At 51.0% G+C, this 24,078-nt stretch overlaps 2 protein-coding genes across 6 annotated transcripts in view; one reads left to right on the top strand and one right to left on the bottom strand.

Annotated features, from left to right (window-relative positions):
* LOC128411252 (phosphofurin acidic cluster sorting protein 2-like) overlaps nucleotides 1-9,796 on the top strand; it is a 176,347-nt gene extending 166,551 nt beyond the window's left edge. For 2 of the 3 annotated variants that reach the window (XM_053383424.1, XM_053383426.1), the window contains 6 exons: nucleotides 2,474-2,516; nucleotides 3,109-3,151; nucleotides 4,462-4,603; nucleotides 4,749-4,972; nucleotides 5,826-5,939; nucleotides 7,586-9,796. In XM_053383424.1, coding sequence (XP_053239399.1) covers nucleotides 2,474-2,516; nucleotides 3,109-3,151; nucleotides 4,462-4,603; nucleotides 4,749-4,972; nucleotides 5,826-5,939; nucleotides 7,586-7,701 — 682 coding nt within the window. In that variant the 3' untranslated portion in view covers nucleotides 7,702-9,796. Of the gene's footprint in view, nucleotides 1-1,754; nucleotides 1,788-2,473; nucleotides 2,517-3,108; nucleotides 3,152-4,461; nucleotides 4,604-4,748; nucleotides 4,973-5,825; nucleotides 5,940-7,585 lie in introns of all 3 variants that reach the window. The other variant, XM_053383425.1, reaches the window with a different exon arrangement.
* A 2,142-nt stretch (nucleotides 9,797-11,938) lies between these two features.
* The window catches only part of CUL7 (cullin 7), a 32,203-nt gene continuing 20,063 nt past the window's right edge, over nucleotides 11,939-24,078 (bottom strand). For all 3 annotated transcript variants that reach the window (XM_053383421.1, XM_053383422.1, XM_053383423.1), the window contains exons 15-30: nucleotides 23,665-23,755; nucleotides 23,396-23,567; nucleotides 21,031-21,136; nucleotides 19,360-19,455; nucleotides 19,095-19,270; nucleotides 18,496-18,629; nucleotides 18,215-18,400; nucleotides 17,826-17,941; nucleotides 17,103-17,285; nucleotides 16,573-16,730; nucleotides 15,869-16,109; nucleotides 15,541-15,715; nucleotides 15,014-15,159; nucleotides 14,099-14,204; nucleotides 13,549-13,745; nucleotides 11,939-13,461 (exon numbers count right to left, since the gene is read on the bottom strand). In XM_053383421.1, the coding sequence (XP_053239396.1) occupies nucleotides 13,177-13,461; nucleotides 13,549-13,745; nucleotides 14,099-14,204; nucleotides 15,014-15,159; nucleotides 15,541-15,715; nucleotides 15,869-16,109; nucleotides 16,573-16,730; nucleotides 17,103-17,285; nucleotides 17,826-17,941; nucleotides 18,215-18,400; nucleotides 18,496-18,629; nucleotides 19,095-19,270; nucleotides 19,360-19,455; nucleotides 21,031-21,136; nucleotides 23,396-23,567; nucleotides 23,665-23,755 (2,568 nt within the window). In that variant the 3' untranslated portion in view covers nucleotides 11,939-13,176. The remainder of the gene's footprint in view (nucleotides 13,462-13,548; nucleotides 13,746-14,098; nucleotides 14,205-15,013; nucleotides 15,160-15,540; nucleotides 15,716-15,868; nucleotides 16,110-16,572; nucleotides 16,731-17,102; nucleotides 17,286-17,825; nucleotides 17,942-18,214; nucleotides 18,401-18,495; nucleotides 18,630-19,094; nucleotides 19,271-19,359; nucleotides 19,456-21,030; nucleotides 21,137-23,395; nucleotides 23,568-23,664; nucleotides 23,756-24,078) is intronic.

Raw genomic sequence — 24,078 nt, 5'->3', positions numbered from 1 at the left:
TGGGGGCCGGGGTGTTCCAGAAGCCGTGTGTGTGAGATGCAGAAAATGCTCTTCAAAAGTGTGAAGACTGTGGCATCAGCTCTAGCATCAGCCTACTAAATCCCAAGATCAGGTGGAGAGGACTCTGGGCGTGCTGTTGTTATCTACACGGGAGAGTGCAGGTCTGCCAGGGCATCTGAGTAAGACTGTGTCATAAAAAACCCCAAACAAACCCAATAATAATACTAATAATAATGTTATTTATATGCCGCCCATCTGGCTGGGTTGCCCCAGCCTCTCTGGGCAGCTCCCAACAAAACCCAACGGTGCCTGCCAGGCCTGGCGCCAGGAGTGGACCCAGCTCAGTATCTGCCTGTGGCTCAGCAAGGGGCCATTGGCCAAGGGTGGAAGAGAGGCAGAACCCCTCTGGTGCTGGAAGACATTATGTGTACTGACAGCAGCCTCTGCCAATCTGGTGCCCAGCCAGTAGTCCAGTGCCAGGTTTTACAGAACCATCCCAATCAATTCCGTTTAGGCTACTGGATGAAATGGAATGATTCTGTAAATAAAGATGGTTCGCCAGCAGGTAAGAAGACAGTCTTTCCCAGTCTGATGCTCTGAAGATGTTTTGGGCTGGCCAAGCAAGTTTTGCCTTCCTTTCTCTTTATGCAGCTGTCTCCCCTCCAACACCTCTTTTCTCTTTTTGGCCCCTCTGCAGGAGACCCACCCCACCCCACCCTGGCCCTCCCTCTCCCTCTAACTAGGCAAGAGCCTCCCTCTTTTTGGGGGTCACTGTGCAGTTTGGACCCAGAGAGAAGAGGGCGCAGGCAAATGGGCTGGGGCCAGAAGGATGTGGGTCTTTAATGGGGGGTGGGGATGGTGATGGGGATGGTGATGATGATGATGAAATTACCCACCCTCCATCCTAAGATCCTACAGTGGGTTAGCAGTATTAAAACATGTGAAAAACACTTCAAAGCAACTTACAACCGTACAAAAAAGGTGGGTCCTAAAAACATGCACCTGAAAAGCCAGGGTAAAGAGGTGATATCCCAGTCTCCCCTCCCCAAAAAAGATCTGGAGCCAAATGACAATGCCTACATTTTTATTATGATTGTGGTTAAATTCATTTAATCACCAGCAGGCTCACTGTGGCTGCCAAGTGGAGCATTAAAAACAATCGAAACAGATGGCAATCACAGGGATAGCTGTTTGTTTACTATTGGGTTTGTTTCCTGTTGCACAGTTGTATACGCCTCCCCTTATCTGTACTGATACCAGCGAAGGGCAAGGCATAAACCCAGGGGGTGGGGGCCATTTTCTAGCCCAACGGTTGCATTCCTTTGTCTCCATCATCCGCCATGTTGAGATTCCTGCTTTGCAGGGGGTCGGACTAGGTCCCTTTGCCCTCTGCAGTTCTATGATCCTATAAATAGGCTGGGCAACCAAAACACAAACATCGCAGGTGTCCCAAGGCCAGGGGTAAACAGGTGTGTCTTCAGGGAGACATCCCCCTTCCCCTACTTCTGACTCGGTTCACAAGCTCAGAACCTGGCTGCTCAGATTCAGCCAGAAGAAGCTTCTCCCCCTGCTGCTCAAGAGTTCAGGACCCCTCTCCTCCCCAAAGCTGCCATTCAGACGGACACCACTTCTGTGTGTGTCTTTGGGTCACCTCCCGGCGCCCGTCATCTTAGTGACCGCTTACGTTCCAGCAGTTCTTTACGCCTCTCCCTCTTCTTGGTCTTTTTTGTTTCTTGTTTGTTTTGGCATTCAAGGAAAAGAAGCCTCTATTTTGATTTTTATATCAGGTATTGGAACTGTGGCTTGCTGCAGTGTTGCCCTTCTTCCCCAGTGTCTGTCCGTCTCCTCTTTGTCCAGGAACAGAGCTGACTCCTGACTCCTTTCTCTTTCCCCCCACCCTCCGTCTTCTGCCTTGTGTGAGACAAGGGCTGCTGCCTGTTCCTGGTTGCATGTCGGGGAGGGAAGGAAAAGTCCCCCCTTCCTCCTGAGCCTCTTAAACGCATCCATCCCTGTGCTCCTTGTCTTATTCCTTCCCTCCTGCAACCTTCCCTACGCCGTGTGCTCAGCATTTGGGGTGGCCGGGGGTGGGGTTGCTTTGCTGCCTAAGGCAGAGGAGTCTGTCCTGCTTCCCTCGCCCCCCGTCCCATCCTAAAGATGAGACGACATCGCTTTGGCTCTCTCAGAACGGCTGCTTGTTTATAACTCTTTGCTGGCTGGGGGGGGGGGCGGGGGGAGGCTGTGCACTGACAAGACACGTCAACAAGGACAGGGACAAAATAGCCTGGATGAAGGTGGGGTGGGGTGGGGGCCGTGTCCCTTGGCAGCTCAGGAGGATGGTGAGCAAAGGATGATGGGAGGTCCTGCTGGCTGCATGAGCTACCCCCTTCTCCGCAGTTGCCTTTCCAGGCCAAGGATTCTTTCAAGGAGGGGGGGCGGGTTTGCAGCTTTTAATTGCCTCTGCTCCATTTCACAGCCCTGACGAGGATTCCTGCCAGAAGTTTGTGCCGTTTGTTGGGGTGAGTGCTGTTGTTGGGGGGCCGCTAGACCACTCAGAAAAGCCCTTGCCCTTCTCCTTCTCCTTGGCAGCACCCATATAACTTGTCTTGCAAGTTAATGTTAAGAGAGCCAGTGTGGTGTAGTGGTTAAGAGCGGTGGACTCGTAATCTGGGGAACCGGGTTCGTGTCTCCGCTCCTCCACATGCAGCTGCTGGGTGACCTTGGGCCAGTCACACTTCTTTGAAGTCTCTCAGCCCCACTCACCTCACAGAGTGTGTGTTGTGGGGGAGGAAGAGAAAAGGAGAATGTTAGCTGCTTTGAGACTCCTTTGGGAAGTGATAAAGTGGGATATCAAATCCAAACTCCTCTTCTTCTTCTTCCTTTCACCTTCCCCAAGAGAGGAGGTAGTTTGGCAGGAAGCCACAGTCACTGTCATGTGAGGTGTTTGTTCAACCTTTGCTGATCTGGCACCTTCCAGACATTTGGGACTACAACTCCCATCATCCCCTGCCAGCATGACGAAGGCTGTGTTAGCCGCTCCTTGGCATGGAAAGTTGGCTCTTGGCAAGTCTTTGGGTACTGACTGAGGCTTTTCTCCTTGTTCACTGGCAGGTGGTGAAAGTGGGCCTTGTGGAGCAGTCCTTCAACACCTCAGGTGAGAAAAAGGCACTGAGCCAGGTGCCCGGAGGCTACAGCCAAGACAGCCTGACTCTGGTCTCCCACCCAGCCTGCATCTTGCAAGGACCCAGCACAGATCCTTCTCCAATTTGCTGGTGGGATCTGGTGGCTGGGCTCTGTCTCCACAGTTAGCGGCAACAATGCTTCTAATAGCAGTTGCTGGAAACCGCAGGAGGGGAGAGGACTCTTGTGGCCATAGCTCGCTTGTGGGTGCCCCATGGGCATCTGGGTGGCCACTGTGAGAACAGGATGCTAGACTAGATGGTCTTATGTAATAACTGGATCTTTTAATGTTTGGTGTTTTATTGTGTTCTTATATCTGTTGGAAGCTGCCCAGAGTGGATGGGGCAACCCAGTCAGATGGGCAGGGTACAATTATTATTATTATTATTATTATTATTATTATTATTATTATTATTATTAATTATTGACTAGGCTAAGCTGTGTCTAACAACAGTAAGCTCCCCAAGGTGTTTTTGGTGCAAGGCTGTAAATCCCAGCTTTGGGAGAGCAGGTTATATAAAAGGTGTAAAACATACAATGAATGAGGGCGCTTCCAGGTGTCACTATTTCCAGGCAGGATTCACTCACAGGCCAGAAAATTAAGATTGTGCAGGCTGTAAGGTTGCTATTGCGCAATAGAAACACATGCTTGCAGAATCGAGACTCTTTTGCAAGAAGACGAATGCTGGGGGAAGCCATTGGGAAGGGTGGAGTGGCATTTGATTGATGCAACATCACCTAACCTTCCTGCAGACAAAGCAGAACTAATAATAATAATAATAATAATAATAATAATAATAATAATAATAATTCCCCAGCCACTCTGGGCGGCTTCCAACAAAATATTAAAATACAGTAATGCATCAAACATTAAAAGCTTCCCTAAACAGGGCTGCCTTCAGATGTCTTCTAAAAGTCTGGTAGTTGTTCTCTTTGACATCTGGTGGGAGGGCGTTCCACAGGGCGGGTGCCACTACCGAGAAGGCCCTCTGCCTGGTTCTCTGTAGCTTGGCTTCTCGCAGTGAGGGAACCGCCAGAAGGCCCTCGGAGCTGGACCTCAGCGTCTGGGCAGAACGATGGGGGTGGAGACGCTCCTTCAGATAGACTGGACCGAGGCCGTAGTAAACATCTAAGACAGTCGTCTAAGCTTCCCCCAAACTTTGTGCTCAAGAAACAAGTCATCTGGAAGCACTCTGAATTGGATGGATGTTAAAATGCCACCCGGGTCCTGAAATCAGCCACCATCTCCCTGGTATAATATGGCCATTATCCCCCTTTCCTTAGTTGATTCTGACGATGTGACCATCTGCACCACTTCGCTGCTCAGCTCGTCGTCTCCATCTGGCGGAGGCGTCCCCTATACCAAGGAGGTGGTGGGTACCCCTCCGCCCTCCCCATCGGTCAGCAGCGGGCTCTCGGGAGCTGGGTAAGTGGCGCGCTTCCACCTCTGTCCCCCTCAGAACCTGCGGTGGTACAGTCCGGCCTGAGCTATGCCATGTGGTTCTGCTGCTCGCCTGGCTTGGCTCGGGGTCCATTTTGGTTGCAGCTTCTGTTTCCCCTCTTCCTCCCAGCAACCTGAGTCCCGGCGTGGAGGTGATGGGCCTGCAGGTTGATTACTGGACAGCGCAGGGTCCAGAGAAGAGGAAAGAGGCCGAGAAGCGAGAGACGGGCATCAAAAACACCCTGAAGAGCAATTTCCGCTCCCTGCAGGTCAGCCGCATCCCCGGCCCTGGGGAGCTGACTGCCCCCAACACCATGGCCATGACTGTGGTCACCAAGGAGAAGAATAAGAAAGGTAATCTTCCCCAGAAGCATCACAGCTCTTTCTTGTCTGCCTATACCAGCTCAGCCTGCTCGTTTATTTATTGCCGTTATTTTACTATTGACATTGATTGGTTTCCTACTGGCCCAAGAGTCTTCTAGTCCAAACAGTGGTCCCTGAATTACCAGCGATCCCATTTGGGTGGGCCAAGACATGCCAATGGATTTGTGGTTGAAGACAGGAAACAGAACGTTCCACACAATGCATACGGTGGTACCTCGGGTTACATACGCTTCAGGTTACAGACTCCGCTAACCCAGAAATAGTACCTCGGGTTAAGAACTTTGCTTCAGGATGAGAACAGAAATCGTGCGGCAGCGGCAGGGCAGCAGCGGGAGGCCCCATTAGCTAAAGTGGTACCTCAGGTTAAGAACAGTTTCAGGTTAAGAACGGACCTCCAGAACGAATTAAGTTCTTAACCCGAGGTACCACTGTATTACATTTTAATTGCATTGTCATTGCTTTTCTTATTTCTTACATTGCACTTCATTTTATTACGGTTCAAATTTCACGGAATTCAAAATGTTATACAATGAAATGCAGTGTGTAAGAAACAAAAGAAGCAGTGAAAACACAATTGAGAATCATAATGCATCATAGCTGCCGCTTCAGGCAGAAAAATTGGTGAGTGGGCTGGCAAAACCCTCAGCAAATTTCAGATGGTCTGTGGGGCAGGGGGGAAAGTTTGGGAACTGTGCTTGTAGTTCTCATGGGCAGACTCTTGGCATGCGCCGTGGAAAGGGGCATGAAACTTCCAGTGCTTGCTCAGCGATAGGATTTCACTGTGTGGACATCTGTTGAATCTCGAATGGTTATCTTTTGGCAGTCATGTTCCTGACTAAGAAAAACAAAGAGAAGGACTTGGAACCGAAGAGTCAAGTAATTGAGGGGATCACACGCCTGATCTGCACAGCCAAGCACCAAAACACCATGCTCCGTGGTGAGTGGGCCGTTTCTATGGCGGCTGAGTTGTTGTCCTTTTCTGAATAGCCCTAGCCAGAGCTCTGTTCGCCTCGTGGCTCCGCCAGCGCTCTACAACAGGGTGTTCGCCAACCTATTTGGAGAGAGTACAGTCATTGTTACTTCCAGCCCTCACCTACCAACCTGGTACTGATTGTGGAGGTCACACAATAACGATTTCACACTCAGATGCTGTTGATGTTTTAATAAAAGGGGAGTTTCCCCCCAGTACCAGGGGAAATCTACTAGGTGGCTAATAATAGTAATAATTTATTATTTGTACCCCTCCCATCTGACTGGGTTCACTCTGGGTGGCTTCCAACATACAGTGGTATCTCGGTTTAAGAACAGCCCTGTTTACGAACTATTCGGTTTGCGAACTCCACAAAACCGGAAGCAGTGTCCCGGTTTGCGAACTTTACCTCGGTCTCATAATGGAATCCGAACGGTGAAAGGGCACCGGCGGCAGTAGGCTTCATTAGGGAAAGCGCGCCTCTGTTTAAGAACTGTTTTGGTTTAAGAACGGACTTCCGGAACGGATTATGTTCGCAAACCGAGGTACCACTGTACTTAAAAACACATTTAAAAGCTTCCCTATACAGTACTGCCTTCAGATGTCTTCTAAAAGTTATATAGTTGCTCATCTCCTTGACATCTGAGGGGAGGGTGCCACTACCAAGAAGGCCATACCACACTCACCCTCACCACACAATCCACACTCACTCATTCTCCCTCTCTCTCACAGACCACACATTCACTCATACTTCTTTGCGTCTCTCTCACACACATACCTCTCCTTTTCAGACCAACATGCATATGCTCCGTCTTTCTCACACACAGACCACATGTGCATCTCTTCCTCTCTTACACACCTAGACATGTGCAAGACTTTTCCAAGGGCAGCGGGGAGGCACAAGTACAACGCTGAAAGAGCAAGCAAATTTCTCGCAAACCAGAGGCAGAATGGTGTGTGCATTTGGCTTCATATTGCACATCCTAAAAACACTTCTTACTCTCTTTTTAAGTAGAAGATGGGAATCTGGGGCTTAATGGATCATCCTGGGGGCACTGAAAAAGGCCTCCAGGGGCAGCATGGTGAAAGTTCTTATAAGAAGGTTAGTGGAGAATGTAGGCACAATTCAGGCTGTGGGATTATTGCCTGAATTCTCCACCAATCTGTTACACCGTGGTATCTGCAAGCCCTAAATTAGCAACCTCTGGGCTTAACTTGAACGGCATTTCCTCCTCCACCACCAGCACACAAGAGCCAGTGTGGTGTAATGGTTAAGAGCGATAGACTCGTAGTCTGGTGAACTGGGTGTGCGTCTCCGCTCCTCCACATGCAGCTGCTGGGTGACCTTGGGCTAGTCACACTTCTGTGAAGTCTCTCAGCCCCACTCACCTCACAGAGTGTTTGTTGTGGGGGAGGAAGGGAAAGGAGATTGTTAGCCACTTTGAGACTCCTTAGGGTAGTGATAAAGCGGGATATCAAATCCAAACTCTTCTTCTTCATGTCTTGCTCTTCCCTGGAAGCCCCAGTTCAGCTTCTCTTCTGAACGCTTGCTTCCACACTTTCCCTGCTCCTGGCCTGAATGTCCTTCCTCTCTTTTGCCTCCTCTCCTGCAGTTTGTATTGACGGCATCGAGTGGAACGATGTGAAGTTTTTCCAGCTGGCCGCACAGTGGCCGACACACGTCAAGCATTTCCCCATCGGCATCTTCGGCTACACAAAGAGCGCGTGAGGATAAAGGAAAGGAAGCAGCCCGAGGCAATAGCCTCGGGGAGGACTTGGGCTCTGCCGTGCTGAACAGAGGAGGGACAATCCAGCTCCTTGCTTCTGCCGAAGATGACTGACTGGACTGGACTGGACTGCCTGATGGCCCAGGGCTGGAGCCCTAATCCGGCCAGGGCTCTCTTTGGCTCCATTTGTTCTGTGCAAGGAGCATCCCGATTTGCTTTACGTCTCACCCATGAGGTTTTTTTTTGTTTTTGTTTTAGTTTTTAACGTGAACTTGGTCCTAGGAAACGGAAGGAAGGCACACACACACCTGCACGCATTCACAGAGCTTTCTCAGCCTGAACTCTTGAAGACTCGGCCGTTGGGCCAGTTTTCCTTGTTCCAGGAATGAAAGAGGCCAGGGGGGAACTTGCACAGCTCCCCAACCAGCCGTCGGCTCGGGGCAGCTGGGACTCTGTTCCCTCCCATGCCTTGCCATGGGCAAGAAAGGGGGTTTGCTCAGCCAGGCTCACCCCGTTGCCATTCTGGGCAAGCTGGACCTCTGCCCACAAGTGCCACTCTGCAATGCCCGCCCCCAGTGCACAGAGGGCTGCTGGGATCTTGGGTACCTTGCCATCTTTTAACACAAAGTAGCTTTCCCCGTCTCTCCTAAAAAATACTTGGCCCCTCCTGCTTGGAGTGGGCCTGACACTGCTCAGCTTCTCATGCCCTGAGGAAATGCCCAGATGGGAGAATAGAAAGCAAGTGGTACAGAGATAGCAGAAAGGAAAGGCAGGGGCAACTCGTTTCTGCAGCAGGCAGCTGGTCCAGGTATGAGCTGCTTTGTGTAGTTCAAGACGTTTGCAAGACAAAAGGCTGGAGTTGCTGTGTTGCTGTTTGCTTCCCATTTTTAAGGGGGAGGTGGCACAGGAGTGCCCGAGCCCAGGGCAGCGCTTGCCTCTGGGACCCGATACAGATCCACAGATGGCGGGATTGCTCTGGTGCAGCAGAGGGACTGAATCCTAGAACGGCTGGTTCTTTGCCACTTTAAAGCACAGTAGGCCGACCTCCATGACAAAAGGCGGGAGAAACTCAAATGAGTGCCATTCCAGTGGAATAGGAAGGGGGAAAGGGTCTTGCTAAAGCAGCACAGCTTGTATGGGGCTGGAGGGGGAAGCCGAGGGGCTTCGTCACTAACCGATCTGTTCTGGCTTTTATTTGTGGGGGGCGGGGGAGAGTACAGAGAAAGCAGGATGAGAGAAAAAGAGAGTTGCAGTGGGGCAAGGACCTCTTCGTGCAGGATGTACTGCAGCTGTGGTGAAACAGTGTGTGCTTTGATTGCCGCATTGCTGGGCCCTGCTAGGTAGGTGGAGCAAGAGGGGGAGCCATTGCTCGCACAGCTGAGGGAGGGCAGGCCAGAGGCCCCTGCGGCCTGTGCCCCCGGGAGGGCTTTCTGGCCAAGGCGCTGTCTTGCGATGGAGCGCCAGCTTACATGCCATGCACTCCATTGATGGCCACTGCACTCACTGCAGCGCTCTCCTGAGCTCCGCTAGCTGGGCCGAGTTGCACCTTCGTGAGGCAGGTCTCTTGCAGAACAGGATGTACGAGGAGGAACAAGTTCCTTTTAAAAATGACTGACACGCAGACACAGATATATACACGAACACATCCTAAAATCCAACACGAGCACCAGAACGAGAGAGCCAGTAACTGCAGCAAAGGTGTCCTGAGCCTAGCCTTCCCGTGGCAGCTATTTGTGCCTCTTTGCCCTCCTCTTCCCTGACGAGACCCGCCAGTGCCCACCCCCAAACCCCTTCCCTTCTCTCTCATTTTCTAAAAAACCAAGTGGACTCCAAGGCCCAGGCCTCCCTGCCTTCCTGGAGCTCCTTGTGTCACTAGAACTGCCAAACCAACCTTCCCCTGCCTTGAAAGTGTATCCTACCGAACTCAAGAGACCTAAACTGTGGTATTGCGCCTGCTCGTCGGACGCAGCTGCTCGAGGTTAGGAGAGCAGGGATGGTGGGTTAACCCCATTTTTTACAAGATTCTATTTTTGTTAAACTTAATGTAAGGTTGCTTTCTGGATTAATTTTAATAAATTAATGCTGGTACCATTGTGACTGACAAGGCTTCGGGTCAATTTGTGAGTTGGCTTGGAATTTTTGGCTTGTTTTGAGAAGTGAAAGGTCAAAGAACTACGGCGACTGTGAGCAAAAGGGGAACCTGGACTCACTATTTTTGAAAACACCGAGCAAACACGGGGGGGGGGGGGGGCTTCGAAAGCGGTTGTAGAGCTTGCTGGTTTTGAGAAAACGTAAATGTCAAGGCACCAGGCTACTGCAAGCTCCTTGCATGAGGCCAGAGCAGCTTTTTAGCTCTCAAATGCAGGGTCTAAACAGGGATCCCTGATGTGTGAATGTTAATGCAGCAGAAATTATGGCTAGCTTCTGCAGCACGTCAGAAGTTGGTGACTTGTTCCTAGACGCTTCCTTCTTGTCTCTCTTCTTTAAAAGCTATCTGAATTCCAACCAGCGTGCACTTCGTCACCCGTATCACCAAACGTTTCCCTGTTCAGATCTTCATAACGGATTGATCTTTCGGTGTCAAAGGTAGCAGGCCAGCAATGAAAACCACTTTCCGGTATCTCAGACTTATCTGTTACCAGGTTAGAAACAAAAGCATGCCACACATGCATACTTCTGAGAGGAGAGGCACTCTAAGCCTTTGGATAAATGTCCATCTTGTACTATTGGCAGCCCCTCCTGCCTCCTGTTAAACCTGACCCCAGCCTGCACAGTTAAGCGCTGTCTACCAGCATGCTGATCTTAGGGAGAAAAGGCGCAGTGTGGGTGCAAGCCAGCTCCAGAAGCCTCTGCATTGGCTTCCACAGTTCTACCCGTCCCTAAGCAGTTGAAAATTTGCTTTCCAAAGAAATTCAGGCCTGAGAGTATAAAGCCTTTTGTGATAGTTTTTCCTTGTCTAAAGAACCGGTACTTCTTTGTTCCACATCCTGTAGTAATCTGCTGAAATCTTTGGCAATGGGAGGGTATTTTAAAAAAAAAGGTGGGTGGAGAGAGTGGGTGTGTAAAGATGGCTGAAAGATTTGTGCAAAGTTGCTTGTGCTTAACTGGTTAAGGAGTCCAGCTGCATGAAGGCAAGACAACTACGGTGTGGACACCTATGAGATGGCGATGCTCAGACTGCTTTTCAGGTGCTGAGTGCCACTGCCTTCCTTCCTTGTTGCAAGCTGAAGTCCATCAACCCAGGCATCCAATCTCGTTTCTACCAAACAACACACCGCCTGAATTCAGCTTCTTGCAACAAAGACAGTAACTCGGTTCATGCTAACGTTATACCGCTGGACCCATGATAGTTCAAGGAAACCAGGCCATGGATTCTTAACCAATTTGTTTTATTGTTATTATTATTATTTGGACTTTAGCAGTTAATGGGATTGCAGGTTTTGGACTTCTTCAGAAGGGAATGAAATGACACAGCAGCTGGCCATTGCATTGAACGAGGCAACAGAAAGCATAGGAGGTAAAACAATATGCAGAAGTACCAGTGAGTGAGATGTCTTGCACCTCATTTTTGACCCTCCAACAGGGCAGTCCAATTTTTCATAACAAGTGGGCCACCAAGAGTACTTTGGGCTGCCCTGATGTGCGGGAGAGGGGTGGGGGGAGCAAGGTGAAAATATGAGCCCCCAGCCCTCACACTGGCTTCCCAAAATCAGGTAAGCAAGGTGCTGCGCTTTGGAATGGAGGCATGAAGCTCTGGCAGGATCCTAGAGCCCTCCCACTTCCTTGCCAAAGCTGGGAAAGTGCTAACTAGGCTTTGGGGAGGAGGTGTGAGGACTCTGGAACCCTGTCCTGGCCATCATGTCGCCTTCCCAAAGCCTAGCACCTCACGTACCTGATTTTGGGAAGATGACAGATCCTGTTTATTTCTGACCCCTGACCATGCTGGCTGGAGCTGAGGAAGGCTGGAGTCTTAACAGAAGGTCAAATGCCACATGGCCCATCCCCACAAGCCATATCAATGTGTAATGTTTAAAAACTGGGTGTCTCCAACCATCCCTTCCTTCAGTGACAGCTATAGGTCCCTATAGACCTCTACAAATACACATATTACCTACTGGGGCAGTGGACATTATAGCTACTACACAAATCGTGTGCACTTGTTATGTAAACGAACTTGCTCACAAGCTACATCTGAGAGTACAAACTTCTAGGTCTCGTTTTTAGAATTAAAGCAACAGCTGGCTCTTAGCAGCTAATGTACTGCACCGTGGTTCACAGTGACCACCCCAGGCCAGGTCTGGCCATTGGCAAGGGCTTCAGCACCCATCAAAGGCTGACTCATCCATTGCAAAGGGAAAGGTGCCGGCCGTTCACTCTTCAGCCTCTGCCCGATGGCCCTCACTGTTAGGCTAGAATGCGAGAGGCTCAATCATTATTGTGATTATTTATTACATTTGCATACCACCCTTCGTCCAAATATCCCAGGGCAGTTCACAACACAAAAAATATAAAACGAGAACACAAAATACATTAAAAATAAGAAATAAATAAAAATAAATACACCAGCACTAGATTCCTACACAAAGGCTAGGCCGGGTGTCCTGTCTTATGGACCGAAAGGATGTCTTAAAGAAATCAGAGCACATGTAGCCAACAGGAGGCACTTTAGATGACGATGGACTACAACTCCTGAAGATCCTGGACCATTCGCTATCTTGGCTGCAGCTGTCAGGAGTGGGTAGTCCCAACATCATCTAGAGGACACCATGTTGGCTAGCCCTGGATTTGAGGATTACAAAAAAGAAAAAAGGACCAGAAGTGGCCTGCAGATCAGCTCAGCGAGGTGCTAGCTTTGTTCAGCAGCCAAACGAACATGCAAGGATGGGAGATGCTCCTCCCCTAAGGCCAGAGACATTAATCAAAAGATCACGTTCCCAGTGAGGGGGAAGGAAGCAATCCTTCCATCGGGCCGTGTTTGCACGGCAATTTGACACTGGGGGAAATAAGGCAAGTATACAATCTGGAGAAGACGCTTCCCGAGTCGCCTGGGTTATACAACCACAAGCGACTCTGGACATTCAGGAAAGGCTGTGGTTGCTTACCAACCAGTCTTTGTTGCATCCTATTGCACCGAATAACAGACCGGCTGCTAGCCCGGGAGACTTACGGCAGGCCGGCAGCCAGGCAGTGGCAGCCCCTTGGCTTGAATAAAAAACATCCACCTTCTGGAAGCAGCTGCTTGCGGAAACTTTTCTACTTTCTCCTTGCAGGAGGGAGCCAGCTCTGCCCACCGCAGCCCATAACGTTACCGAAGCACACTTTGCCCGTTGCTGAAAAGGCAGCTTGCAATCTGTTAGGAGGAGTCGGAGTCAGCTGCGGAGCAAAAACACCCGTCGCCCTCCTCGCCGTTGCCTCGAAAAGCCCCACGCAGGAAGGCAGCATTCTGGGCAGCTGTGTCGGCCGGCCAGCAGCCAGTTCTACCTAAATGTAGAGAACGCCTGTCTCTTTTGTGGGCAGGGTGCAGTGGGTGCTTTTTTTATCTCAACGGTTTGGAAGACTACTTGAGGCTGGTTCCTTGGTGCCGGCAGGGCGGGGGGCTCCGTGGAGACGCACTGCAGGAGATGTGGGTGGTCTTCCCGGCGCTGGATGGAGCCCTGGTTTAGCAGGTGGAGCACGCAGGACAGGACGTCAGCGCTGCTGCAGCAGAAGCTGGAGAACTTTGGGACTGAGCCCAGCTTCCGTTTCTGGTAGGCATCTATCACCTGGGAAGAGGCAGAAAGAGTGGGTTAGTCTCTGGTATTGGCTACCAGCTGGACTGCGCTACAAGGCCAGAGTCCTGCATTTCGTACCCTGAACACCAGGCTGTCGATGTGCAGCTCTCTCTCCTCTTTCAGGATCTCGAGAAGGAGGCAGCAGATGGTGTTCCTCTTCCTCTCCAGAGCCCTGCCCTTGTTCTCTTCCACATCAAAGTAGGTCTGCTTGGGCAACAGCCACAGGCGCTGGCTGGGCGCTTGGGCCAGCGTCCCCTCACTCAGCCTCAAGATACCTGGAGCCAAAAGACATAGGGCAGGCATAGCCAAGATTGCACCTTCCAGCTGTTGGGAACTACAACTCCTATCATCCCTTATCCTTAACCGGGCTGGCAAGGACTGGTGAGAACGGTATTGCAGAACACCTAGAAGGCACTAGATTGGCGACCCCTGACGTAAGGACTTCTGACTGGCAGAACTTCTCAGATTTCCAGCATAGCTGGCTCTTTTTGAAGCCCAGCTTGGGAAACTCTCCTTGGCTGCAGTTTTCGAAAGGATATGGGCAAAGCAAGTGCTCCATGGAAGTAGCTGGAAGTCAGGTTCCCACCCACCTCACTGGGAAAACTCAAGATCCCATCTCCATACTTACCCTGGCTCTGGGTCAAGATCCCATTCGTCATCAGAGGTTTCAGCGCACAATCGAGGAGCTCAGGGGAGAGACTTGTGGCTTGAAAGAGCCTTTCCACAGAAACCTCCTAGGGCCAAAAGGGAAAAGAAAATGGAGGTAAACGAAGACAGCCTCAGAGGAATTCTTGAACACCTGTCATGGTGATGGAAGCAGGTTGAGTTAGTGCCTCCTTCAAGAATTGGGGGGACTTGCAAATATAAAATAACAATAATTTTATTATTTATACTCCGCCTATCCGGCTACGTTGCCCCAGCCACTCATAGGAAATTTGTAGGGTGCATACTCAAATCAACACAGCAGGAGTCGCTGAACTGCTAACTGCTAGTTTCTGCCAAGCAGCAATCACAGGATGTGGGGGTAACCATGAGAAGGTTTGCAACTTCTGAAGCAGATAGAAGGCAAGCTAAGCATTGTCCAACAGAGCACATCTGGAGTTAGTTAAACAGGAACTGTGCTTGGTGCTAAGCCAAGCCTGGGGTTCTGGTAGGGCTTTCAAACTCTACTGTGTAAAATTCAGGCGGTGGGGCTGTTTCAAGACAGGGTCGCCAACATTTTAGGACCTGTGGGCAGATCTGCAAACTGGAGGATGTGTCATGGGCAACACACACACACACACACACACACACACACACACACACACACACTCCCCTTTGCAACCAAGCACACCCCTAAACCAGTCCTGTTGGTGACAACAGATTGCTTCTCTCAAACTAAACTTCAGTGAGTGGAGAAGCAGAGGAAGGCCTCTCTTGAGCACACCTGTGCTAGCAGGCATCACACTGGCAACCCATGTTTTACGCAAACGCAGGCCATCCTATGAGTCACGGAAGGTGCCCAGCTGATGGCAAACAAGTGGGGATGAAGGGAGTCTCAGACCTCGGCGGTGTTGAAGCAGAGGAGGATGTACATCTGCAGGGTGGAGACGTGCAGGAGGCAGCCCTGGTACTCCAGCTCCGCGTGGCCCAGCCACGTCCACTGCAAACGCCGCGGCTTGGTGTGCTCCAGCCCAAAGCGGCTCTGACCTGAGAAAGACAAATGCAACGGTCAGGGAGAAATACTGTGGCAAGACAGGCAACACTCTCTCTGCCTCTCTGCTATCACAATACTGGGGTTGGAGAAGCATGAACAAAACACAAATCTTGTGGGGGTTTTTTAATTGTCTCATCCCATGTTCCATAGATTAGCCAGATTTCTCAAAGATTATGAACCTCTTAACGCTGCCTCTCTGAAAGGATGGTTTAAAGACTCGCAGCTCCCCGTGAAGCTTTGTATCATTTCTTTATAGATAGTTTGATGGTTCTCATTTCCAAGTTCAGAGTCTTGGGTAAAAGTGGGGTCCACCTGCCCCCCGAAACTCAGCCTGAGGGAGGCAGGGCTGGGCTCAAGAACAGCCTGGCACTCACTCTGGGTGTAGAAGTCAGCAAACTTGCTCAGGTGCTGACTGAGGGATTCTGGGAAGAACCGGGCAGGATCCTCCAGGTAGCAGAACGAGGAGATGGTCCAACAGCGTGGAGACAGCGCCAGCACCTTCACCTCGGCCTCTTCCTCCCGAGAGAACAGCTGCTGCGCCTCCACCATCTGGGGAAATACAGGAGGTTTGTGGCTTTGGCAGGCAGTGGGGGCTCCCCAGGCAGTGTCAGTGGAGGAGGAAAAGGCCTTGGGGGCAGAGGACCTCCTGCCTGGTCCACAGGGATGGGGCTCTGCCCTGCTGGTCCCTCCTTCGCCTCTCACCTCTCCTTCCTCCATCTCCTCCTCCGCCTCCCAGCTCCCATCCTGGTCGAGTTCCAGCAGGTGCTTGTCAAGCTGCTCCAGCTGGAAGAGGTGGAACTGCTGCTGCTGCTCCTCCAGCTCACTCAGGTTCTTCAGCATCTGCTGGGGGAAGCGGTTGGGGAAGCAGAGCCCAATGTGCTCCACCACCGCACACTCCAGCCACGTCTTGCCCTGCGACAGGAGCCGGTCTCCCAGGTAGTACCTGCGCAAGCAGAGAGGGCAGACCCATCAGCCCAGACCCCCCTCGTCCCTCCTGCAGGGCGGGCCAGCCCCACGTACAAGAGACCCACAGAAGGAAGGAAGGAACCCAGCAGCTGAACTGGTGCTCTCAAGTCCTCCTTCCCTACGGAAGTGCCAGGAACAGGCTGCACCACTTCCTGCCCGACGCCTGTGCCGTCTCCCAGAACAACGTGATAAGCAGCTCCTTGGGAATATGGGAAGCTGCCTTGGACTGAGCCAGGTCCCTTGGTCCCTCCAGCTCAGCACTGTCCACACTGACTGGCAGTGGCTCCAGGGCTTCAGGCAGGAATATCTCCCTCCTTCCTGGAGACTGAACCCAAGGCCTTCTGCCTGTATGGCAGCTGCTCTCCCCCCCCCCCCCCCGAGCTCTGGCCCTCCCCTCCCCACTACGATGCCACATATCTGCCCCACGAAGGTCTCCTCACCGGTAGAAGTGCTCGAAGGTGTTGGCCAACTCCAGGCCTGCCAGGAAGAGGACGGGCTCCAGGCTCTGCTGCAGGCGCCGCAAAGTCTCCACGTTGCCAGAGTCCGCCCAGCTCTCCTGGATCCACCGGTCGATGTAGCGGGCAAACTGCTCACTCACCTGTTGGCCACAGAGCAAGAGGCACCAGTTGAAGCCGGGAGAAGTAGCAGGTGGAGCTTCCATGAAGGGAGGGGGGGGCGGAGGGGATTCCTCCCTCCAGACCAGCAGCAACGCCTCCAGGGAAGGGGATGGACAAGTCATCTGGGGAAGATCCCAGAAGGGGAGGCTGGCTGCTCTGTGATCAGGCCAGGGGAGCCAAGCAGGCTCTGAGATGAGGCCACGTTGGACATCCCTGGAAGTGCAAGGGGCAAGGCCAGGCTGCCTGCAGAGCCGGGGGGGGGGGGGGATGTCAGAGTGACAGTTCTGCTCCTTGCAAATGAGCTCCCCCATGGCTAGACCATGTCCCCCCCCCACCCTTGCGCCCTTACTCACATGCATGGCTGTCAGGAAGGAGAGCTGCAGCAGACCCCCCGAGAAGCCGTGGCACAGGGCCAGCATGAAGGACATCTGCTGCCCAAAGAGCTCCTCCATGGCGGTGCGGAGGCGCAGGTAGGTCTTGCAGTAGCGCTCCACAAAGTCCGGGGCCTGCCAGGAGGACTCCAGGAACAGCTTCACCTGGGCAGAGGGGCGGCAGGAGCACAACAGGGTCAGAGCAACCCCCACGCCCTTCTCTGGCTCCCTGGGGCCTGCCTGGAAGTCTTCCTGCGGGCAGGGATGCCTGGCTGGTTGCCTGTCCTGGGTAGCGCTAAACACCCTTTAGCTCATCTTTTGATTGGCTGTCAGGCGTCAGGAAAGTCTGTGCATGTGACTGGAACTGGGGCAGAAGTTTCAAAATCAGAACGAGGCTCCCACCTAATTTAGCAGCACCACGTAGAGCTTGGAGCCAGGAAACCCCCTTTCCTGGGAGAGGCTGATTCACAGCCAGTCCTGCCCTGCAGCCTCAGCTCTCCCCAAGGCTGCCTTCCCAGTAACTCCTTAATAGGCAGGGAAGCAGCTGCATGCAGACACAGTGAGAACAACGCAGCAGGACTAGTGAATGGTCTGCCATGGAAGACGTGGCCAGGAAGACATCTGTTTGCAGCAATGGAGAGTCGCTACACCGCATCTCACCCTGCTTGGCGCCCCCATTCGCACCTGGTCCTCTGCTCCCCCTACCTGCTGCTGGACCACCCCTTTCCAGCACTGGGTGATGCCACTGGTGCTGCTGGGCTTCTTCACAGCTGCCTTGACGGTCCCAGAGCTGGACTCTTTGTTCTTCCCGTTCTTCCCGTCTGCAAAGTGGGGGTTGTGCGGCGTTATTCACGGGGACCGGAGCACCCAGGCACCCACCTCTGACTATACGGGACCTTGAGGGCTCTCCTCCCTCCCCAGTTCTTCCTCCAACGCCACCCCCCTTGCAGCCCCGGACGCGACAGACACTCTTGTTCCTGCCAAGGTCTGCCTGGCCCCCAGAGGCTCCCCTGCGGTGACCTTCCCACCTTCAATTGGGAAAGGGGACCTGCCCCTCCTGGGCTGCCCATCTGCCCAAGCAGGGAGACACTCACTGGATTTCACCGGGGGCTTGAGCTCCTCGGGCTCAGGGCTGCTGGAGTCCACGTGCACCAGCAGGTGGCTCAGGCGCCGGACGCGAGAGTTGAAGATGGCCGCCCGGCTTTTGCTGCTCCGGGAAGCCTCCAGGTTCTCCAGGTATTGGCTCAGGAGCCAGGAAAGGGGGCTGATGCCGCTGGGATCTGAAGGGCAGGAAAGAGTCAACACGGAGGGCTGCTGGGAGAGGGGAGGGAGGGTGTGGCTCCTGAGAACTTGTGCCAGGAAGGAGGTGCCATACCTGGAGTGGTGATGCTCTGCACCAAAGGGCTGATCAGAGCCTCCCAGCAGGTCTTGCCCAGGGCCTGGGCAGCTTCGTCGTCGGGAAGGAAGCGGTCGGCAAAGACCTGCTCGTGGCGCAAGGCACTGTTCAACCTGAAAGGGCAAAGGGGTGGAGGGTCAGCTGCTGACTTGGGCGACGCTTGGAGGCCTTTGGAGGTCAGGGACAAATGGGCTGAGAAGCAATGCCTGCGGGACAAAGCAGGGCAGGAGCTTGAACAACATGAAACCCAGCCAGATGGGTGGGGTATAAATAATAACATTATTTTTATTATTACTGAGATGAAAGGGGGGAAGAGCAGGATGGATATCTTCCGACGGGGTTTCCCAAACTTGGCCCTCCAGCTGTTTTTGGACTACAACTCCCATCATCCCTAGCTAGCAGGACGTATGATCAGGGCCGATGGGAATTGTAGTCCAACAACAGCTGGACACCCATTTTTGGGAAACCCTGTCTTGGGGTAAGCGTGGGAAGGGCTGGGAATGTGGACCCCCTCCCAGCGCAAGAGGGAGACCCCGCCCTGCCCCTCCCCACCTGCGGCCCCAGGGAAAGGGCAAGACCTGTTGAAGAGCTGCAGCAGCTGCATCCGGTCCTCCGAGATTTCCTGGCACCAGGTGTGCGCCTTGGTGGTGTAGAAGAGGTACGTGCGCCGGCACAGCTGCTCCTTGAAGATGGGCCAGAAGGTGGGCTTGGGGCCCAGCACCTCGATGCCACGCACGCGAGTGTCAATGCCCCCCTGAGAACGACACAAACCTTTCCAGTGAAATCAAGGCAGCACCCATAGGGAGGGCCCACGAAGACACGGCAAAAAGTGCACAGTCCTACCTGCTGACAGCGCTTGATCTTGACCTGTATGATTGGCCAGAAGCAGTTCATGTTCTCCAGGAGGATCACTCTGCTGGCCGATGGCGGGACAGTCACCTTTGGGCAGAAAAGGAGAAGATGTGGCTTGGATTTGTCATTCTGAAGATGCCTCTTTATCACAGAGGAGGAGAAAAGGGGCAGAGAGGCCCTAATGTTGTCTTTGCCTAATTCCCTTGCTCTCTTCTTCCCTCCCACAGGGTTGTTGGTGTCAATTGCCTCTGCATGTGTTTGTGTGTGCGTACTTAACACAATAATTCTGTAAGTTGAGTGTCTTTGATTCTCAATTTGATCCTTTTATCTGGTTTTTTTTTTTAATGTATCGTGCAATTTTATGCTGTTATTTTTATTGATGATGGTTTAGGAATTATTTATTGCAATGATCAATTTCTGTTTACTTATTATTTGCTGGTGTTTAATTTTATTGTGTAAAAAGACGTGTGTTTCTTATCGTGACTTTTTTTGTATCCCGTTTTAAGGGGCGTGATCTTCATTGCATGTTTCTTGTTTCTGCAGCTTGTGATACAGAAAGGTGGAATGCTAATTAAAAAATGAAATTGAATGAAATTTTAAGCATCCTCCAGATGCTGCTTGAAGCACAAATTCCACCATCCCTGATAACTGGAGGGATGCTTGTTGGGGCTGATGGGAGCAGCTGTTCAGCAACCCCTGGAGGACCAAAGAAGAAGAGGAGTTTGGATTTGATATCCCGCTTTATCACTACCCGAAGGAGTCTCAATGCGGCTAACATTCTCCTTTCCCTTCCTCCCCCACAACAAACACTCTGTGAGGTGAGTGAGGCTGAGAGACTTCAGAGAAGTGTGACTGGCCCAAGGTCACCCAGCAGCTGCATGTGGAGGAGTGGAGACGCAAACCCGGTTCACCAGATTACGAGACTACCGCTCCTAACCACTACACCACACTGTCCCCTGTGCCTGGTCCACTCCAACTGGCAGCAGCTCTCAGCCAAAGGTGTTTCCTATCGCCTGATGACTCCTCCTTTGAACCAGAGACTAGCCTTCTGAAGGCAAGGCACGCATTCTCCACCACTTAGCGTACAGTCCTTTCCCCTTGAAGCTGTGCCAACAAAGGCAAAACCTTGACCGGAGAGAAGAGGCGGTGGAAGAAGATTGGAAGAAGTTTAAAGAATATTTGAAAAAATATGTTCATATTTAAATCTTAGAACAGCTTTGGAAGTGGATATAGGCTGTAGGGTTAGAAGTAGAAGATAGTGCGTTTTAAAATAGTATTACTTGTAAGGGATAAAATGTGAAGATTTGAATGGTAAAAGTAAGTGTGGTTAAAAAAAATGATTAGAAATTATGATATATGTAAACTGCTAAAGATGAGGTAAAATGAAAATCAGATAGGGGGGGGCTTGGGGAAACTCACCTAACAATGTTTAGAAAAAATAAGGATAAGACAAGAATGTGTTTGTATTGTTTGTTTTTCTGATTGTGTTGTTAAGTTGTGTTATAAAATCAATAAAATTTTTGGGGGGGAAACAAAAACAAAGGCAAAACCTTGTCATGTGTGGTGTGCATCTCAGAGACAGGAACCCTTCTGTGGCACAGGGAGGAGCTTGTGCTCTCGAGTCTCTAGCCACGGAAGCACCTTTAAAGCTAAAGCACTGACCGTATTAAGCTTGATGCTGACGCTGGCTGCACTCTCCCCTCCCATGACCATAATACGCGCTGGCATGTAGCTGGAATCCTCGCTGGTCACCAACAGAGACATCTGCCTGTGCAGGGAGAGAGCAGGGGCTTCAGAGCAAAAACCAGGCTCCCTATTGAGAGCCTGGGAGCTTTTCAAAGAAGGCAGGAGAGCACGTCTGCCTCGTTCCACGAGAACCAACATGTTCACACATTCCTGGCTCAACAAGAAACTTGGCTCTCTGTCCTGGCATCCAAGTGTCTTATTTTATTTATTTGTATTAAATTTTCTGTTTTACAATTTAGAATATGCATTTAGACAACCTTAAAATATCAATGACTTCCCTTCTTCTCTTTCCATGGTTCATTTTGCATAGCATAAATCCCTGCATATTCTTATATATACTAAACCATTCAGTATTCCATTGTTACTTCCATCAAAACTTATTTACACTGTTAAGTTTATCTTAATGCTGCCTCTGGCTCACAGCAAGAAATCTCAACTCATTGGAAAATGACTATGTTAAACTGTGGCAAGAGATTAAGAAAGAGCTGGAGATTTGGGAGAGAATGAAGCTCTCCCTGCTTGGCAGAATCTCAGCTATCAAAACAAATCTATTGCCCAGGATGCTGTTTTTATTCCAATCAATACCAACTGTAAATAATGCAGGCTGCTTCAGGGAGTGGAAGAAGGATATTTCTAAATTCATCTGGCAGGCGGGAAAGCCAAGAATTAAACATAAAATTTTGACAGACATATTTTGTTTGTTTGTTTGTTTATTAGATTGATACGCTGCAAGAGATCACAAGATCTCAGGGGAGTGTGCAAGATACAGGGTTAAAGCAAAAAATAAACAGTTAGAACAGCAACAACAACAACAACAATTTATTATTTATACCCCGCCCAAATGGCTGGGTTTCCCCAGCCACTCTGAGCGGCTTCCAACTGAATATTTAAAACAATACAGCAACTTCCCTAAACAGGGCTGCCTTCTTTTGTTGTTGTATTTTTGTTGTTGTCTTTTAAAAGTAAAATAGTTGTTTATTGCCTTGACATCTGCTGGGAGGGCATTCCACAGGGCAGGTGCCACTACCGAGAAGGCCCTCTGCCTGGTTCCCTGTAACCTCAACTTCTCGCAGCAAGGGAACCACCAGAAGGCCCTCAGTGCTGGACCTCAGTGTCCAGGCTGGATGATGGGGGTGGAGATGCTCCTTCAGGTATACAGGACCAAGGCCACTTAGGGCATTAAAGGTCAACACCAACATTTTGAATTGTGCTCGGAAACATACTACACACCTTTTAAAGGCCAAGGAATGTTAATCAGCCAAAGGCCTGGTTTGAAGAGAAATGTTTCTGCCTGGCGCCTAAAGGTATGTAAGGAAGGAGCCAGGCGATTCCACAAAGAGCCACTGTAGAAAAGGCCTGTTCTTATGTTGCCGCCCTTCAGACTTCACATGAAGAAGGGCCTCAGATGATGAAAGCAGAGTCTGAGGTGGTTTATATGAGAAGAGGCAGCCCTTTTACCGACCTATTACTGAGTGCCTTACAAAACACCCACAGAATAAAGGAGAAAATTCAGCTGGGCATTTCCAATGGGGATTATTTTTATTTTTTTAATCAGACCTCTTTGAGCAAACTGGCAGAAATGCCACCCCTTAGACTACTGCAATGCGCTATACATGGGGCTACCTTTGAAGGTGACCTGGAAACAGCAATTAATCCAGAATGCGGCAGCCAGACTGGTGACTGAGAGCGGCCGCCGAGACCACATAACACCGGTCCTGAAAGACCAACATTGGCTCCCAGTACGTTTCCGAGCATAATTCAAAGTGTTGGTGCTGACCTTTAAAGCCCTAAACGGCCTCAGTCCTGTATACCTGAAGGAGCGTCTCCACCCCCATCGTTCTGCCCAGACACTGAGGTCCAGCGCCAAGGGCCTTCTGGCGGTGAGGTTACAGGGAACTAGGCAGAGGGCCTTCTTGGTAGTGGTGGAACGCCCTCCGATTAGATGTCAAGGAAATAAACAACTATCTGACTTTTAGAAGACATCTGAAGGCAGCCCTGTTTAGGGAAGTTTTTAATGTTTGATGTTTTATCGCTTTATTTGTTGTTGTTGTTAATATTCTGTTGGGAGCCGCCCAGAGTGGCTGGGGAAACCCAGCCAGATGGTTGGGGTATAAATAATAACTACTTCTTCTTCTTCTTCTTCTTCTTCTTCTTCTTCTTCTTCTTCTTCTTCTTCTTCTTCTCCACCCTCAGCTATTACAACGGCAAGAAAAGCCCTTTCCCCATCAGACCCAAGCCCCAGATCTCATCTCCCCACAGGTCCCTGCTTGTGTATACTCACCGGATTACGACCCCACGATGCATATAGATGTTGATATGGTGGGAGGTGCTGTTGCCATTAGACTCCCAGTAGGTCTTGGGGTTCCCGTCCGTCAGCTTGCCGGCTTGCTGCGGGTTGGAGGAGACTTCCACCCTCTCCCAACACTTGTCGTCCTTGACCTCCGTGCTGCAGCCTGAACAAGGAAGAAATGACCCTGGGCTTGGTACAAATGGCCAGAGCCGTAAAAGGAATGAGACGTTGACAGAACTGAAGGCTAAAAGGACACTCACCTTGGCAAAGACTGTGCAAGAACACATCAAAGAATGGGATGTTGATAGGCTGGTGCGTCTGCCTGTGTTCTTCTATTTGACCCAGAACCACCTGTGCATTTGGGAGCGGGGAGAGAGGAGAAAGAGGTAGAAGAGACACCAAGAGGCACCAACGTATCAAAGGGCAATAAGAAGGCAGAGCTAGCTTTATGGAAGCTCAAGGTGTGCAGGTACCAGTGGACCAGCATAAGAAGGATATTGAGAAGCTGGAAAGTGTGCAGAGGAAGGTGACCAAGATAACAAAGGGTTTGGAAACCAAGCACTATGAGGAATGGTCGAAGGAGCTGGGTATGTTTAACCTGGAAAAGTGACAGGAGATATGATAGCCATCTTCAAATATCTCAAGGGCTGTCACGTGGAAGATGGAGCAAGCTT

This window comes from Podarcis raffonei, chromosome 3, assembly GCF_027172205.1.
Source record: "Podarcis raffonei isolate rPodRaf1 chromosome 3, rPodRaf1.pri, whole genome shotgun sequence".
NCBI lineage: Eukaryota > Metazoa > Chordata > Lepidosauria > Squamata > Lacertidae > Podarcis > Podarcis raffonei.
This window is presented reverse-complemented; position numbering and strand designations above follow the sequence as displayed.